The sequence below is a fragment of the Mobula hypostoma genome, chromosome 30 (genome assembly GCF_963921235.1).
Source record: "Mobula hypostoma chromosome 30, sMobHyp1.1, whole genome shotgun sequence".
Classification (NCBI taxonomy): domain Eukaryota; kingdom Metazoa; phylum Chordata; class Chondrichthyes; order Myliobatiformes; family Myliobatidae; genus Mobula; species Mobula hypostoma.
The window spans coordinates 3,321,840-3,338,713 of record NC_086126.1 but is presented as its reverse complement, the minus strand read 5'-3'; the positions used below and the strand labels follow the sequence as shown (position 1 = coordinate 3,338,713).

Genomic DNA, 16,874 nt, shown 5'->3' with positions numbered 1-16,874 from the left:
TGGAGATGGACAGACAGATCTCCACAGACAGCAGAGAGAAATTTAGAGACAGGAAATGGGGGAGGAGCCACTGCCAATTCGAGTTTGGCCTTCAAGGACAGACTCTCGTTTTCACCCACACATGCACACCACACAGTGAGGCTGGGTCAGGTCTGTACAAGATCCCAGAATTTCTGGGATGGACTCTGGGAAGGAGGTTGGGGGGGGGGGGCAGGAAGAGGTGGGGAATGCGGTTAAACGAAACAACAAGCAGACAGCTAAGCTTGTACCTGTGGTTCTCTTCTCTCTCTCCGCAGCCTCCCCACCAACCACCTCCTCCGGGGTCTCCTGGTCTTCCCGTTCCTCTCCACCAGCCGGCGAGGGCTCAGAGGGGGACGCCGGTGGAAGGGCGGGCTCCCGGGGGGCAGGGGGGCTGGTCCGCTCCCCCGTCTCCACTCCTCCGCCTCCCTCGGCGGGCGACGGGCTCCCGGACGGCTCGGGCTCTGGGGTGGGGCCGGATGGGGGTCCAATGACGACAGATGGGGTCTCCAGAACAACCAGAACGGGGCTGGGCTTGACGACAGCCAACTGCTTCGTGACCGCCGGCGGCGTCTCCTGCTGCTCCCGGGCCAGCAGGCCCCTCTGCATTTCCGACCTGCGGATCATCTCCAGAAGTGGGGAGGACGTGTCCCCTAGTTCGAGGCTGGGACTCTCTAGGTCGGGGCTGTCCGCCGTAGCCGCGTCCGGTGAGCTCTTGGGGCTGGCTTTCTGCTCGTCTGCCGCTGACCAGCGTCCCTCGGCTGGGCCAATGCCCACCGACATAGGAGGCGACACAGCTCCGATTCTTCCTTGCGCCAGTCCCCCCATCCCTCCTGTGGCCCCTCCCTCAGGTTGATGACCTGGAACTCCTGCCCCGTCCGCTGGCTGGGAAGCTGTGCACAATTTTACTTGGTCCTCCGGCTGGGAAGCTGTGCCCAGTTTTATTTGGTCCTCCAGCTGGGAAGCTGTGCCCAATCCTGCTTGGTCCTCCAGCTGGGAAGCTGTGCCCAGTTTTATTTGGTCCTCCAGCTGGGAAGCTGTGCCCAATCCTGCTTGGTCCTCCAGCTGGGAAGTGGTGCCCAATGCTGCTTGGTCTGTCAGCTGGGAAGCTGTGCCCAATCCTGCTTGTTCTTCTGGCTGGGAAGCTGTGCCCAATCCTACTTGTTTTTCCGGCTGGGAAGCTGTGCCCAATCCTGTTTGTTTTCCCAGCTGGGAAGCTGTGCCCAATCCTGTTTGTTTTTCCGGCTGGGGAGCTGTGCCCAATCCTGCTCGTTTTTCCGGCTGGGGAGCTGTGCCCAATCCTGTTTGTTTTTCCCGCTGGGGAGCGGTGCCCACTCCTGTTTGTTTCTCCAGCTGGGAAGCTGTGCCCAATCCCGTTTGTTTTTCCGGCTGGGGAGCTGTGCCCAATCCTGCTCGTTTTTCCGGCTGGGGAGCTGTGCCCAATCCTGTTTGTTTTTCCGGCTGGGGAGCGGTGCCCAATCCTGTTTGTTTTTCCAGCTGGGAAGCTGTGCCCAATCCTGCTTGTTTTTCCGGCCCGGAAGCTGTGCCCAATCCTGCCTTGTCCTTTGGCTGGGAAGATGTGCCCAATCCTGTTTGTTTTCCCAGCTGGGAAGCTGTGCCCAATCCTGTTTGTTTTTCCGGCTGGGGAGCTGTGCCCAATCCTGTTTGTTTTTCCGGCCCGGAAGCTGTGCCCAATCCTGTTTGTTTTTCCGGCTGGGGAGCTGTGCCCAATCCTGTTTGTTTTTCCGGCTGGGAAGCTGTGCCCAATCCTGTTTGGTTTTCCGGCTGGGAAGCGCGGGTGTCTCCTGGTTGGCTCCCATCCCCCTCGGCACCTCGGCTCACAGGGCTGACTGCCTTCACCTCTCCGGCGCCAACGCCCTGCTCCCGGGCTACCTCGGTGATGCTAGTGACTGACACCAGACCCACATTCTGCTGGCCGCCGTAAACGCCGGGCAGCCCCGCCACGGCGGCTGCCTCCCGGGCCACAGGCTGGGGACCCGGGGGCCCTTTGAGAACCGCGACGGCCACGTCCCTGGATTCCCCGGATCTGTCCGCCCTCGGTGGTTCCGGCTGAGCGCGGTCGAGGGCAGCGGTGGTCCGGACGGCTGGGGCTCGGGGTGGGCACCACACCGGGGCGGCTTCGTTAACGCGTGGGGGAGCCTCCCCCGGGGACCAGGGGCCGGGTCGTGTCTCACCGCCGCCCCTGTCAGTCGAAGTCTTGGCCTCAGACACTTGGTCTAAATTCTCCACGTGCCCGTCCGCAACGGGCAGTGCGGGCTGGACTGTGCAGACCTCTGCCGAGGACGGTGCCCCAACTGAGGGGGAGGTAACTGGCTGAAACCGTCCGTCCGCCGGACGCTGGTCCAAGGTGACGGACCCGTCCTTAGCCTGCGGACCAGGGCTGGAAGATTCAGGGAGGACGGTCGTTAATGCAGGCAGGGGCGGGGGCGGCTGGAAGCTCTCCAGAGACACTACTGTGGCCAAAGACTGCACTTCTTCCGCCCTTCCCTGCTCTGCCGCTGTGGGTCTGCCTCCCAAGCCGGGAGCCTCCTCCTGAGCTTCGGGGCGGCGGGAGGACTGGTTGCCCGACAGGAAGCTGCACCTCGCGCCCTCTGGCCCCGGAACAGCGCCAACTTCGGCCCTCGCTCCGTTGGGCCCACTCCCGCCCGCCGCTCCTCCGGCGGGGGAGGGCTCCTCCAGCCCCAGCGGGCGCTCCTCAGCTGCCGGTGCGGGGCGGGGCTCCTTCTCCTGCGCCTCGGCCAGCACCTCGAATGGCGAGTCGGGCGTCAGCCTCTCCAGGGAGTCCTCCTCCTGCGAGGAGTCGACGGAGGACGGGTCGCTCTTGGCCTGGTCCCTCCCGGCTCCGAGGTCCGCCGGCGGGCGCTTCTCGGCCGCTGCCGGCCGCCCCTCCCTCTCGAACGTCAGCCCGGGCTGGCTCATCCAACTGTACTTCTCCAGGTAGCTTCCAGGACCCGGCCCCGCCCTCTGCGGCCCGCCGGCGCCCCGCGTCCCCGAGACAACCTCCTCCTCCTCCTCCTCCGGCGGGCCGGGCGGGCCTCGGTCTGGAGTGGCAGCCTCGGGGGTCCGGGGCGGAGGGGGCGAGGCGGGCAGAGGAGGCGGCGAGGGTGGTCCCGCCGGCCCGGGGGCACTTTGTGGTGGTGGTGGTGGCGGAGATCGCTCTGTGACCAGATAGCAACACAAGTTCAGAAACCAGAAAACAGACAGGAGCCAGTCTTGCAGCATGCAGAGCTCATGGGCAAGGTGAGAGGCTGAGGGAGGAGGGAGGGAGGGAGGGAGGTGCAAAAGAAAAAAGACCACGACCACAGCACACATGCACGGGATGGACGACTGAATTGCAACGACTTTCACAACAGAGTTGCAGCATTGCTTCCCCCACCCCCCCACCCCCAACCATCTGAGGACTCAGGAAGGAAATTGCAACCCAAAAGAAATGACAGAGAGAGGAAAAAAAAGAGGAACGCAAAAAGGGAGATGAAGGTCAGATCCAACTGGACGAGCCTCACTGGCTTCCCGGACGGGAAGTGTCAGTACTGACTCGCAGCAACGTTACTTCCCGGCCGAGACCTTCCCCCACCCACCCGACTCCAGAAGCAGAGGGGTGACAGCTACGTGGAGGGAATTGGAGATAGCAACGTGCTCCCCCCCCCACCCACCCACCGAGACCAACTCCTCGAAATGGCCGCCCCCCCCCCCGCGCAGAGCAACGGAAAAGGGGAGAAATGGGTCCAAGCAGCCTGGGAGACAAGCACGCGGCTCCTCCGCGCCCTGCGCCCCGCGCGGAGACCGGCTGGGCGGCCCCCTCAACAGCCGATCCCAGCCTGCAGGCATAGCCTTCCCCGCCGCCCAGCATGCTCAACGGAAACTCGCTAGGCAGAGAGAGAGAGAGAAAGAAAAAATCAGAACCATCGCGGACACTGCAAAGCCTCGAAACTCAAGTTTCTTCCGCCAGGCAGTTAATCTGATCAACCATTCTGTTAGCCCACCCCATCCCCCTCTACTGCCCTGGAAACACTCGAAATCACTTTTTAAAATAAAACTGTTTATGTTGTATTTGAGTCTTTCTGCACATTTCCTTCTATATCTGTTCTTTAACCTCCAACTTTCTGTATAATTGTTGAATTTTCTTTCAGGTGCTGCCTGACTGACACACCACAGCAAATCCCCAGTGCCTGTAAACGTGCGAGGGGAATAAAGCTGACCCTTGAGGAAAGCAGCTGCCGTCACTAAGACCCAGGCCATTCTCCCTCCCCCCCTCTCTCTCTCTCTCGTCGCCACCATCGGGCTGGGGGCTCAGGGAAGGATGAGGGAAAAGACCGCAGGAACCGGTATCCCAACCCCACCCCGGGGGGTGCAGGATCACCAGTGCCCGGGAACAGAAGCGTCAACGGAAAGCGGTGGAGGCTGCCCACTCTGTCACGGGCAAAGCCTCCCCGCCACTGAGCGCCGTCCGAAGAGAGGGGCATCCATCATCGGGACCCCCACCACCACCCCAGCCCATGCTCTATTCTCACTGGTACCATCAGGTAGAAGGTACAGGAGCTTCAGGACCCACACCACCAGGTTCAGGAATAGTTATTACCCCTCAACCTTCAGGAAGGAGGTACAGGAGCCTCAGGACCCACACCACCAGGTTCAGGAACAGTTATTACCCCTCAACCATCAGGCTCCTGAAGCAGAGTGGATAACTTCACTCACCTCAACACTGAACTGATCCCACAACCTACAGACCCCACTCTCAGGGATTCTCAATACTTTTTATTTACACAGATTGTCTTTTATACACTGGTTGTTTGTCAGTCTTTATGTATAGTTTTCATAAATCCTATTTATCTACTTTCCTGTGAATGCCTGCAAGAAAATGAATGTCCAGGTGGTGTATGGCATTGATAACAAATTTCCTCTGAACTTTGAGCTCAAAGCAGAGCTCGGAATCACTGTTACTCTGTATCTTGGGAAACTCCTCGGAGTGACACGCACGCTGGGAATTAGCGGCTGGACAAGTGAACACACTCCCGCGTCCCGACCTACTCGAGCAACCCCCTGCATTTCCCGAAGGAGGCTTGATCAAGGAGACTGGGTTTAAGGCCTCTGGTATTAAGATGGTGCTGGTGAATCTCTGCGACTCCTGGCCGGTGGTTATCAAAACAAGAACAAATATTTACTTTGTTAATCTGGCAAACAGCAAACTTCCTTTGGACCTAGAGGCAATTCGATGTGGCAGAACCGAGGTGAGGGAGACCTGGGGTCCGAGTAAGTTAAGCGCCAGGCCGGACCGTTAAAAGTCAGGTACAGGGCCCAATCGAGGCAGCGGTGGGGTCCAGATCCCCCGGCGTATTAAAGCGACTGAACCCGATGTCTGGACGGGCCTTCTCCCGACGGGGCCAAATTTGTCGGGGCCCTGAGGCAAAGGACAGGCTGGTTCGGCTCAGTCCCCCATGACGTTTACTCTGCGCTGAACCAAGACTCCCTTTGTGGACTTCAGTTCAGAACGCGATTCGTTTGCATTTATTGTTTGCAGCATCTGTTCTCCCTCTGCATACTGGGTGTTTATTGGTCTTTTTAATTCCCCCGCATGGGGGGAGGGTGGGTTCTTGGTTTCACAGCTGCCTGTACAGAGACGAATCTCATGGTTGTGCAACACATAATAAATGTACTTTGAACTTTGGGGCTCGTCACCAAACACTCCCGCAAATTTCTACAGACGCACCGTGGAGAGCATTCAGACCAGCTGCGTCACTGTCTGGTACGGCGGGGGGAAGGGGGCACTGCACAGAATCGGGTTGCCAACTCAGCCAGCCCCATTGCGGGCACAACTCTCTCCACCATCCAGGGCACCTTCAAAAGGAGATGCCTCAAACAAAAACCAAAAAGAAAGCTGACGTCCATCATTACGGACCCCCATCACCCAGGACCTGCCCTCTTCTCATTGCTACCATCCGGGAGGAGGTACAGGAGCCTGGAGACACACACTCAGCGATTCAGGAACAGCCTCTTCCCCTCCACCAGATTTCCAAACAGACAACGAACCCACGTGCTTTACCTCAATGTTTTCCCCCCCCTCATTTCTTCGGTTTTTTTGCACTAATTTTATTTTTTTCTTGCTGTAATTTATAGTTTTTGTGTTTTGCAAAGTTCTGGAACCACTAAACAACACATTTCACGACATATACCAGTGATGTTAAACCCAATTCTGATTCCCATTGACACAGGAGATATGTCTACTCCAGCTCACAATGGAAGTCTATATGGTAACTCCAGACCCTATCCTCAATAAATGGGTCAGACCTTCCCTGCCCCTCTCTACCAAGATTGTTTAATGTCATTTCCAGCACACAAGTGTAAAGGAGAACAAAATAATTGTTACTCCAGATCCGGGGGGGGGGGGGGGGCAAAACCACACACAATACAAAGAATACAACAAAAAACACAATAATTACACAGAATAGTTTATGATTGTACGTCCACAAGGCAGCCCGATAGGGTGGTGGTTAGCATTACAAAGTCACAGTGCCAGTGATCCGCGTTCAATGTTCTACCCGACTCCTCCAGTTGCCTCACGCATTCCAAAGCCGTGCGGGTTGGGGTTCGTGCCTTGTGGGCGTGCTACAGGAAGCCAGCTTAGTCATTTATTTAGCAACAGTAGAAAGGTCGACACAACTGTACCACAATCTCAGCGGCCTGGGTTCAATACTTGACGCGGTCTGCACAGACAACACAGAGATCCACAGCAAATTACAGGCCCTTCGGCCCACAATGTCGTGCTGACCATGTGACCTACTGCAGAAACCACCTAGAATTTCCCTACCGCACAGCCCTCTATTTTCCCAAGCTCCATGTACCCAAGAGTCTCTTAAAAGACCCTATTGTATCCACCTCTACCACTGTTGCAGGCAGTGCATTCCACGCACCCACCACTGTGTGTGTGAAAAACATACCTCCAACATCCCCCTTATACCTACTTCCAAGCCCCTTAAAATTATGCCCACTCCTGTTAGCCATTTCAGCCCTGGGGAAAAGCCTCTGACTATCCACATGATCAATGCCTCTCATCCTCTTATACACCTCTATCAGGTCACCTCTCATCCTCCGTCGCTCCAAGGAGAAAAGGCCGAGTTTCCTATTCTCATAAGGCATGCTCCCCAATCCAGGAAGAAGAAGAGGAAAGCCCTTAACTCCGAGTGGAGTCATCTGGACGCCGTCGTGACAGCGTTTTTTTAGCGGGCTTTCTTATTTTTACGAGGCCGAGTTGCTAGCTCGACGCTCAACCCAGCACGGATGGAAAGCGTGCAAGGGAGCCGGCTGGATTCGAACTCAGGTGCCTTCGCTCCGAAGTCCGGCGCTGATGCCACTACGCCACCAGCCGGCCCCCCACCAATCCAGGCAACATCCTTGAAAATCTCCTCTGCACTCTCTCTATAGTATCCACATCCTACCTTCAGTGAGGCGACCAGAACTGAGCACAGTACTGACCAGGGTCCTATATTACCTCTCAGCTCTTGAACTCAATCCCACAGTTGATGAAGGCCAATACACCGTATGCCTTCTTAACCACAGAGACAACCTGTGCAGCAGCCTTGAGCGTCCTATGGACTCGGACCCCAAGATCCCTCTGATCCTCCACACTGCCAAGAGTCTTACCATTAACACTATATTCTGCCTTCAAATTTGACCTACTGCATGAACCACCTCACACTTATCTGGGTTGAACTCCATCTGGGAAAACAGTCCCACTCTGTCCATTCCCTCCATGTGCAGCTCAAATTTCAAAGCAGATTTATTACCAAACTACACGTGTCTCCATATCCAAGCCCGAGGTTTCTTTTGCAGGCATACACAGTAAATCCAAGAACCATGATAGAATCAATGACAGACGGCACCCAACAGTGTGCAAAAGACAAATTGTGCAAATGCAAAAGAGAATTTAATAATAATAATAAATATTTATTGCCTATTTATTGAGGAATTGAGATGAAGAGTCCTTGAAAGCAAGCCCATAGTTCAGTGAGGGGGCGAGTGAAGTTATCTTTTCTGGTTTAAGAGCCTGATGGTTGAGGGGTAATAACTGGTGGAGAGAGACCCCAGGCTCCTACCAGATGGGTGCAGTAAAGGCTGATTTATACTTCTGCGTCAAATGGATGCCGTAACCTACGCAAGTGGCCGACACATGTTGTGAGCATTTATACTTGCGCGTTGGTGTGTTTGCGTCGCTCTGCAATTCGCGCACACACCTGCCCGCGCAAGGCTTCACGGTCATGGTAGTCTTTCTCGGGGTAAACAAGCTTAAAGCGTCTTTTCTCATGAAAGCGAAGTGTGTCCTCCATAATTTCGGAGGTCTGTAGGGCTTTATGGAAAGCATTGCAGCCAGAGTTCCTTCCCTGCCCTTCAGTCGCCCAGTGGGAAGCTATTGCAGCGTCGGAGGAAATGCGATGCTACCAAGCGGACCAATCACAGTTCTCACGGTCCGCGTTGCTGCAACGCGCAGTTACATTTTGGGAGAGGTGCGCGTCAGGCTACGGCGTAGGGATCCGCGTAGGGTTCGTGGCTACGCCATAGATTTGACACAGAAGTATAAGTCAGCCTTAAGAGGAGAGCATATCCTGTATGGTGAGAGCCCCTGATGGTTGATGCTGCTTTCCTCAGGACCTCCCGCCCCGGTAAACATCCTCGCCAACTCTCTCCAGTTTTTAACCGATGCCCTTTTGACAGCTGGGCACACGGCACTTGCTCCAGCGTCTCAGACGTTGATGCCCGAGTGGCCGTACTCAGAAACCCGGCTGGTGAACTGCCACCTTCACAACCCTTCCCGCCCATGTCAACGCCGCCAAGGACCTCCGCGCTCGCGAGGGGCAACTAACAAACCAGACTGCGGCCCTACCGCCGGCAGCCAAACTGCCCAACGCATCACCGGCCCCGGCCTACCCAGCATCGAGGACGTGCAGACAGACAGGGGCTGGACAAGGGTCAGTAATATCATGAAGGGTCCCACCCTCCCTGCCCATGTTTGTCCCACTCCCATCAGGGAGGGGGCTGCGTAGCATCCACGCCAGGACCACCAGACTCAAAAACAGTTCCTTTCCCCGAGCAGTGAGGCTGATCAACACCTCCACCCACTGACCCACCCCTCCACACCCCCAACTACCATGACTCTATCATTTCCTGTCACAGTCACCTTGTGTACAGACACTCCCATGCCTAGAGTGACTATATAGTTTTTGAGATACAGGCCATTTGAGTCACGGGCGTCTAGCAAACCCCAGTTTAACTCTAGCCTAATCAGGGGTAAATTTACAATGACCAATTAACTGACCAACTAGTACTGTGGGAGGAAAGCAGGGCATACGGAGGAACCCCACAGGGTCACGGGGAGAGCGCACAAACTCCTTTAAGATGGAATTCGAACCCGGGTCATTGTAAAGTCACCTCTGATGCCATTGGTGCTCGGAGAAAGATAAAGTGCGGGGGGAGGCGGGGGGGAGAGAGAGAGAGAGGGAGTGTCGGGTCGGATGATTCTGAGAAGCGACCCAGCAGATTGTAACATCGAAACGGCGAGGAGCTGCTAGCCTCCCACTTCTCGATGTTGCAGGAGCAACCTCTCTCCATCGCTAGTGATGTCGAAGTGTTGGGATGGACTGTAGCTTTTCTTGTTGATAAACTTTAGATCACGGTCTCTGGGAAGCTTTGCTATATTGCTTGCATGCTGGGGAGGGGGGGTCAGTGCTTTTGCTGGGGCGAGTAAGGGGAAGTGGGAGGGGGAGGGTCAATGCTTTTGCTACTGTTTGTGTGGGGGGGGAGGGGGCTTTGGGGTTCTGACGTCTCTGTCATTCATTCTTTGGGTTTTCCCCATTTCGTGGATGTCTGTGAAGAGTAAGAACTTCAGGTTGTACACTATATATTCTCTGATATTAGATTGAACAACCATAGGAAGGATGTGGAGGCTTTAGAGAAGGTGCGGAGGAGATTTACCAGGATGCTGCCTGGATTAGAGAGCGTGTCTTATGAGGAGAGGTTGAGCGAGCTGGGCCTTTTCTTTCTGGAATGGAGGAGGATGAGAGGTGACTTGATTAGATGTGTATAAGATGATAAGAGGCACAGATCGAGTGGACGGCCACAGGCTTTTTCCCGGGGCGGATGTAGTTAACGTGAGGAGGCATTATGAGGAGGAAAGTGTAGGGCAGATGTCAGAGGTTTTTATTTTTAAATAAAAGACGATGAGAGGCATTGATCGTGTGGATAGTCAGAGGCTTTTTCCCAGGGCTGAAACGGCTAACACGAGAGGGCACAGTTTTAAGGTGCTTGGAAGCAGGTACAGAGGAGATGTCGGGGTAAGTTTTTTTTAAAACGTAGAGAGTGGGGAGTGTGTGGAATAGGCTGCTGGGGACGGTGGTGGAGGTACAAATGACAGGGTCTTTTAAGAGACTCTTGGACAGGAACACGAAGCTTAGAAAAATAGAGGGCTGTGGGTAACTGTAGGTAATTTCTAAAGTAAGTACATGTTCGGCACAGCTTTGTGGGCCGAAGGGCCTGTGTTGTGCTGTAGGTTTTCTGTTTCTGAAACACAAGAGTGGTGGGTGTGTGGAACGCCCCGCCAGGGGTGTTAGTGGTGGCAGATGCATCAGGGACGTTTGGATAGGCACACGGATGCTGGAACAGTGGAGGGGCTCTGTGGACGGGAGGGGGCAGATTGACCTGTTCATGGCGTACAAACCTACTCCAACAAGAGATTCTGCCCAACGCTGGAATCCCAAAGCGACACACGTAAAATGGTGGAAGAACCGCGATCGAACCAATTCTCTCCGAACCAACACACCAAACCCCACCTCCCCATCAACTTGTGCGGCGACTTTGAGGGATCTGTGGACGTGGAGCCCAAGGTCCCTCTGTTCCTCCAGACTGCGAACCATTAATGAACCAGTGACCGATTCTCTCTGCAGCTCGCGGTTCTGATGTGGTTAATAACGTACATCGGTGCGGTATTTAACGGACTGACCCTTCTCATCCTGGGTAAGGCCAAGGAGCAAACTCCTCTTGATTCCGTAGCTCTACCAACTTTTTAACCCACTCCAAGATCAATCTAACCCCTCCCTCCTACATGACCCTCCATTTTTCTATTACCTATGTGTCTATCTAAGAGTTTCTTTAAACATTCCCCAATGTATCTGCCTCCACCACCACCCCGGCAGGGTGTTCCACTCAGAAAGCCAGGCAGCATCCATGGAGAGGAATAAACGGGCCGAGAGCCTTCACTAGGACTGGATCGGAGGAGGCAGAAGCCAGGATAACTCAAGGGCAGTGCTGGAGGGATACTCGGGACATTTGAGAGACTCTGAGAAGGATCTCAGAGCAGGTTAAAAGGTCAGCACAAAACCGTGGGCTGAAGTGCCTGTACTGTTTTATATTCTGCCTCAGGGAATTCTGGAAAAAGGTGGGGGGGGGCGTGGGGAAGAGAAGAAGAAGTTACAGTCCCTCATAGCAGGGATATAGAGGGGGAGGCGAGGGGGACAGAGGCACAGGGAGGGACGCGAGGGGGACAGAGGCACAGGGAGGGACGCGAGGGGGGCGAGGGGGACAGAGGCACAGGGAGGGGGGCGAGGGGGACAGAGGCACAGGGAGGGGGGCGAGGGGGACAGAGGCACAGGGAGGGGGGCGAGGGGGACAGAGGCACAGGGAGGGGGGCGAGGGGGACAGAGGCACAGGGAGGGACGCGAGGGGGACAGAGGCACAGAGACAGATTGTGGGGTAGAGAAGGGTGAGAGCTGGTGTGGCATATAGAGAGGAGATTGTGGGGTATATAGGCGCGTGGGTTTAGACAGGGGTGTGGGGTATTAAAAGGGGAACAGAGAGTGCTGTGAGTATTGACGGGGTCTCTGGTATGGAGAGGGGTGTGGGCAGGTGAGGAGAAGAGAAGGGGTGAGAGGGGAACCAGGACGGGGAGCGGAAAGAGAGAAGGGGGGGCGGAAAACACTGGAGGTTTGAGAAATCAGCGTTGACGCGGGCAGGTTGGAGGCTACCCAGGTGGAGTACGGGACACTGCTCGTCTAACCTGAGAACAGTTGTGTCATCAGCAAATTTACAGATGGCAGTCGTGGGCTGGGCACGTCCCCTCCTCGTCGACAATCGACACTGGTGCAGCACAGAGGTGTGTGCGTAGCCCTCTCTCTCCACACCCGTGACTGTGTGGCTAGGCACAGCTCAAACGCTGTCTGTAAATTTGCTGACAACACATCTGTCGCTGGCAGAACCTCAGGTGGTGACGAAAGGGCGTACAGGAATGAGATATGCCAACTAGTGGAGTGGTGTCGCAGCAACAACCTGGCACTCAACGTCAGTAAGACGATAGAGCTGATTGTGGACTTCAGGAAGGGCAAGACGAAGGAACACATGCCAATCCTCAGAGGGATCAGAAGTGGAGAGAGTGAGCAGCTTCGAGTTCCTGGGGGTCAAGATCTCTGAGGATCTGACCTGGTCCCAAAATATCAATGCAGACACAAAGACAGCAAGACAGCGGCTACGTTTCATTCAGAGTTTGAGGAGATTTGGTCTGACTACCAAAGACACTCGCAAATTCCTACAGATGTTACGGTGGAGAGAATTCTAACTGGTGTACCTGGGGGAGAAGGGCAAGGTTCTGCACAGGATCAGAAAGAGCTGCAGAAGTTTGTCAACTCAGCCAGCTCCATCATGGGCACCAGCCTCCCCGGCATCGAGGACATCGTCAAAGGGCGACGCCTCAGGAAAAGGCCGCAGTCCCTCATCACCCGGGACGTGCCCCCGTTTCTTTGCCACCATCGAGGAGCCCGAAGACACACAATGAGCATTTTAGGAACAACTTCTCCTCCTCCACCTTGAGATTTGTGAATGGACATTGAACATAACCTCACTATTTTTTCCCTCTCTTTTGGCACTACTTAATTTATATACAAAATTTCTTAGCGTAATTTATAATCTTTCTGTTATGCATTGTAACGAATTTCAGCAGAGGCGGCCGTGGCACATGTCACAACAGGAAGCAAGAACTGACACGGGTGGCCACCGGGAAACCTTGCCTTTTAACGCAATTTTCCCGTGCCTTGCACACCACGATCTTTGCCCCGTTCTGTGCTAGCTGTGGACATTGCCATCTGATTACTCACCCAAGCAAGGGATTTCATCATCGAAATCACAGGCAGAATGTGGAAAGAAGTAGACCCTGCACAGCCCCGCTTATCACAGCCAGCCAAACAAAAAGAAAGGCCCCCTTTGTTTCCCGAATCTTTGTCTCCTGCCAGCAAGACTATCTTCTATCCATGCTAGTATCTTTCCTGTTAATAATAGCGGGCTCTTATCTTGTGAAACCAGCAGCCTCGTGTGTGGCAGCTTCTGAGAACCTAAGCAAACAACACCCACTGGCTCACCTTTGACAATAAAATAATGTAATCTAATCTAAGAGGAATTAGAGGTCAGCAATCTAATTATCCAGGACAGGACGAGACACCCCCACCGACATTTAAACTGCACCCATGGACCCAGTACAGGAAGGTGGGGTAGAGCGGGTCACAACAGCTGAACTACCAAGTGGCTGGGCGTAAATTAATATAAAGGCGGTGGCGGAGGCACCAGCTCGGGAGAAGTTACAAGATTTGGCATTTTTCGGCGGTAAATGACAATAACTCGCCCCTCGCCGCCATGTGACAACCCGGGCGCGCATGCGCGCTGCTTTCCGCACTGCGGACTCTTTGTATCGAGCGGGAGCCGCACGCGCAACACTGTATCCCGGGCGGGGGTTGGCGACGCATGCGTCACGGAGGCCCCGCCCCCTCCTGCCGCAGGCCGCGCCCACACACCCAGTCCTCCAGCCACGCCCACCCCGCCTCGCGCCGCGTCCGGGAGGTCCGGCCGCAGCAGTCTCGGCCGAGCCGCTCGGCGGCTACCCGGCCACGCCCACCCGACCCCAGTCCTCCAGCCACGCCCCCCCTCCGCCGGCACCCGCCGCGCATGCGCCCCGTCCGCGACCGTGGAGGGAAGAGGAGACACACTGTATTCCCGTCCGACCCGCTGATATATTGTAACCAAGGCGACGGGCCCGGGCGCGCATTCGTGCGCGGGAGCGAGCAGCGGCCGCGCGCTTGTTTACCTCCAACGCGAGCCCCCACCCCCCCCTTTCCTTCTGCACAAATACTGTACACAAACAGCGTCGGGAGCGCGCCCGGCCCTCAGACCCTACACCCCAAAGCGGAACAAAGGTCAAACAAGTCGCTCGGGCGTTGTTAAAGCTCTCTCACAGATTTACTGCGCTTTAAAAAAAAACCTTAAAGCACCCATTTTCTTTTCGGCTTTCGCAAATAAACACTGGCCACCCCGTTGCACGCCCACAGTTATCCTCCAGGGCAAATAAATGACCCGCCCCCTCCCTACACACACACACACCAAATTCAGATATATACAGAAGCCTTTGCAAAATTATCCCAGACTGCGATGCAAATCCCCTCCCCACCTCCTTCAAAGATGCACCGTTCTCCACCTTCGGTGCACGTTGAATTCCCGATTTCTTACCGACAGACATTCCTGACGAGGCCGCTGGGGATGAATCAACATTGCCTTCTGTTCCTTTGGACGAGGTAACGAGGGAGGATTGGGTATGATCTTCCATTCCTTCGTGTTTCGGGTTTTCCGTCTAAAATCTTCTGTCGCTTTGTTTTCTTGTTTTTAAAAAATAATAATAATATTTTCTTCGCTCTGATCTCTGCTCGCCTTTCTCCGGGGCTGGGAGACACCGCCCAGAGCTCGGTGTCGGTGAATCGGCTCCGCAACTCGTTATGACAAGCGCAGGCGAGCGAGGGGAATAAAAGAGAGCCCGCCCACCTCCCTCCTCCCGACGCTCAGGGTGAGAGGTGAGACGGTATCGATTCATCGTTTCACAGGCAAGCCACTCGGCATTGCGGCAGGCGCAGCCGGGGAGGGCGAAAACTGTACAGAGATGTACGGCCATTCCGCCCGCTCATTCCGTTCCGAACCACTTAAACTACGTACTCCCGCCGACCTGCACCGCACCCCTACCGCCCATCTACCGAACCAAACGTCTCTCCAACGTTGAAATCGAGCTCAGCTCGTTCCGCACTCTCGCCGCCCTCTGAGTGGAAAAGTTGCCCCTCATGCTCCCCTTCAACTTTTCACCTTTCACCCTTAACCCATGACCTCTAGCTGTAGCCCCACCCAACCTCAGTGGAAAAAGCCTGTTTGCATTTACCCTCTCTGTACCCCTCATAATTTCGTATCCCTCTATCAAATCTCCCCTCAATCTCTAAGGAATACAGTCCCAACCTATTCAATCTTTCCTTATAGGGTCAGCACAAGATTGTGGGCCGAAGGGCCTGTACTGTGCTGTATTATTGTGTTCTATGTTCTATATAACTCCGGTCCCGGAAACATCCTTGTAAATTTTCTCTGCCCTCTTTCAACCTTATTTATGTCTTTCCTGTCGGTAGGTGACCAAAACTGCACACAGTACTCCAAGTTAGGCCTCACCAATGTCTTATACAACTTCAACATTACATCTCCTGTACTCAGTACTTTGATTTATGAAGGCCAATGTGCCAAAAGCTTTCTGTATGACCCTATCTAACTATGACAACACTTTCAATGAATTATGGACCTGTATCCCCAGATCCCTTTGTTCTGCCGCACTCCTCAGTATAAGTAGTGTGTGTGCGTAGGGAGGGAGAAAGCGATTATATTGTGTATCCTGCAGCAAGGATCGGTGGCAAAATATATTGATAATTGTCATCAGAATTGTACGCAACAAGACGAACAAACACTGGCACGTATGAACTGAAAGGTCTTCGTCTATCGGCTGTTTATTCCCCTGATCTGCTGAGTTCCTCGAGCATTTTGTGTGCGAGGTGTTCAGTGGTAGACATACCACATACTCTCATGCATAAGTTGCAACATAAATGCCACGGATGGTCAACGCACAACATAGACACACGTACTGACTGAGAAGATTGAGGGGAGATTTGATAGAGGTACACAAAATTATGAGGGGGCAACGTTGCTCTGTTGGGTAAAAAGTGAAATCAAATCGTTAGAAAGAGGTTACATGGGGTTGGAAGGTGTTGAATCATTGTGGGTAGAGCTAAGGATCTGCGAGGGTAAAAAGACCCTGATGGGAGTTGTATACAGACCCCCAAACAGTAGTAAGGATGTGGTCTACAATTTACAATGGAAGATAGAAAATGCATGTCAAAAGGGCAATGTTACAGGAGTCAAGGGGGGTTTCAATGTGCAGGTAGATTGGGAGAATCAGGTTGGTGCTGGATTCCAAGAGGGAGAATTTCAAGAATGACTATGTGATGTCTTTCAGAGCAGCTGGTGGTTGAGCCCACTAGGGGGTCAGCTATTCTGGATTGGGTGTTGTGCAATGAACCAGAATTGATTAGGGAGCTTAAGGTAAAGGAACCCTTAGGGGTGTGTGATCATAATATGATTGAATTCACCCTGAAATGTGAGGAGGAGAATCTAAAGTCAGGTGTATCAATATTGCAGTGGAGTAAAGGGAATTAATGAGGCATAGGGGAGGAATAGGCCAAAATTGATTGGGGGGAAAAAAACACTGGCAGCTATGACAGCAAGGCAGCAATAGCTGGAATTTCTGGAACGATTGGGAAGGCACAGGAAAAACTGTACATCCCAAAGAGGAAGAAGGGTTCTGAAGGAAAGATGACACAACTGTGGCTAACAAGAGAAGTCGAAGCCAGGGTAAAAGCCAAAGAGAAGACATATAATAGAGCAAAAATTACTGGGGAAGTTAGAGGATTTGGAAGCGTTTATAAATCAACAGAGGCAACTAGAGATATATTAAG

The 16,874-nt window shown here is 54.1% G+C and overlaps 1 protein-coding gene across 2 annotated transcripts in view; it reads right to left on the bottom strand.

Moving 5' to 3' along the window:
- Positions 1–14,858, bottom strand: part of LOC134339764 (reticulon-3-like) — a 42,130-nt gene extending 27,272 nt beyond the window's left edge. Inside the window, exons 1-2 of one of the 2 annotated variants that reach the window (XM_063036530.1) lie at positions 14,569–14,858; positions 270–3,197 (exon numbers count right to left, since the gene is read on the bottom strand). In XM_063036530.1, the coding sequence (XP_062892600.1) occupies positions 270–3,197; positions 14,569–14,665 (3,025 nt within the window). In that variant the 5' untranslated portion in view covers positions 14,666–14,858. The remainder of the gene's footprint in view (positions 1–269; positions 3,198–14,568) is intronic. The other variant, XM_063036531.1, reaches the window with a different exon arrangement.
- Between the last annotated feature and the right edge of the window lie 2,016 nt (positions 14,859–16,874).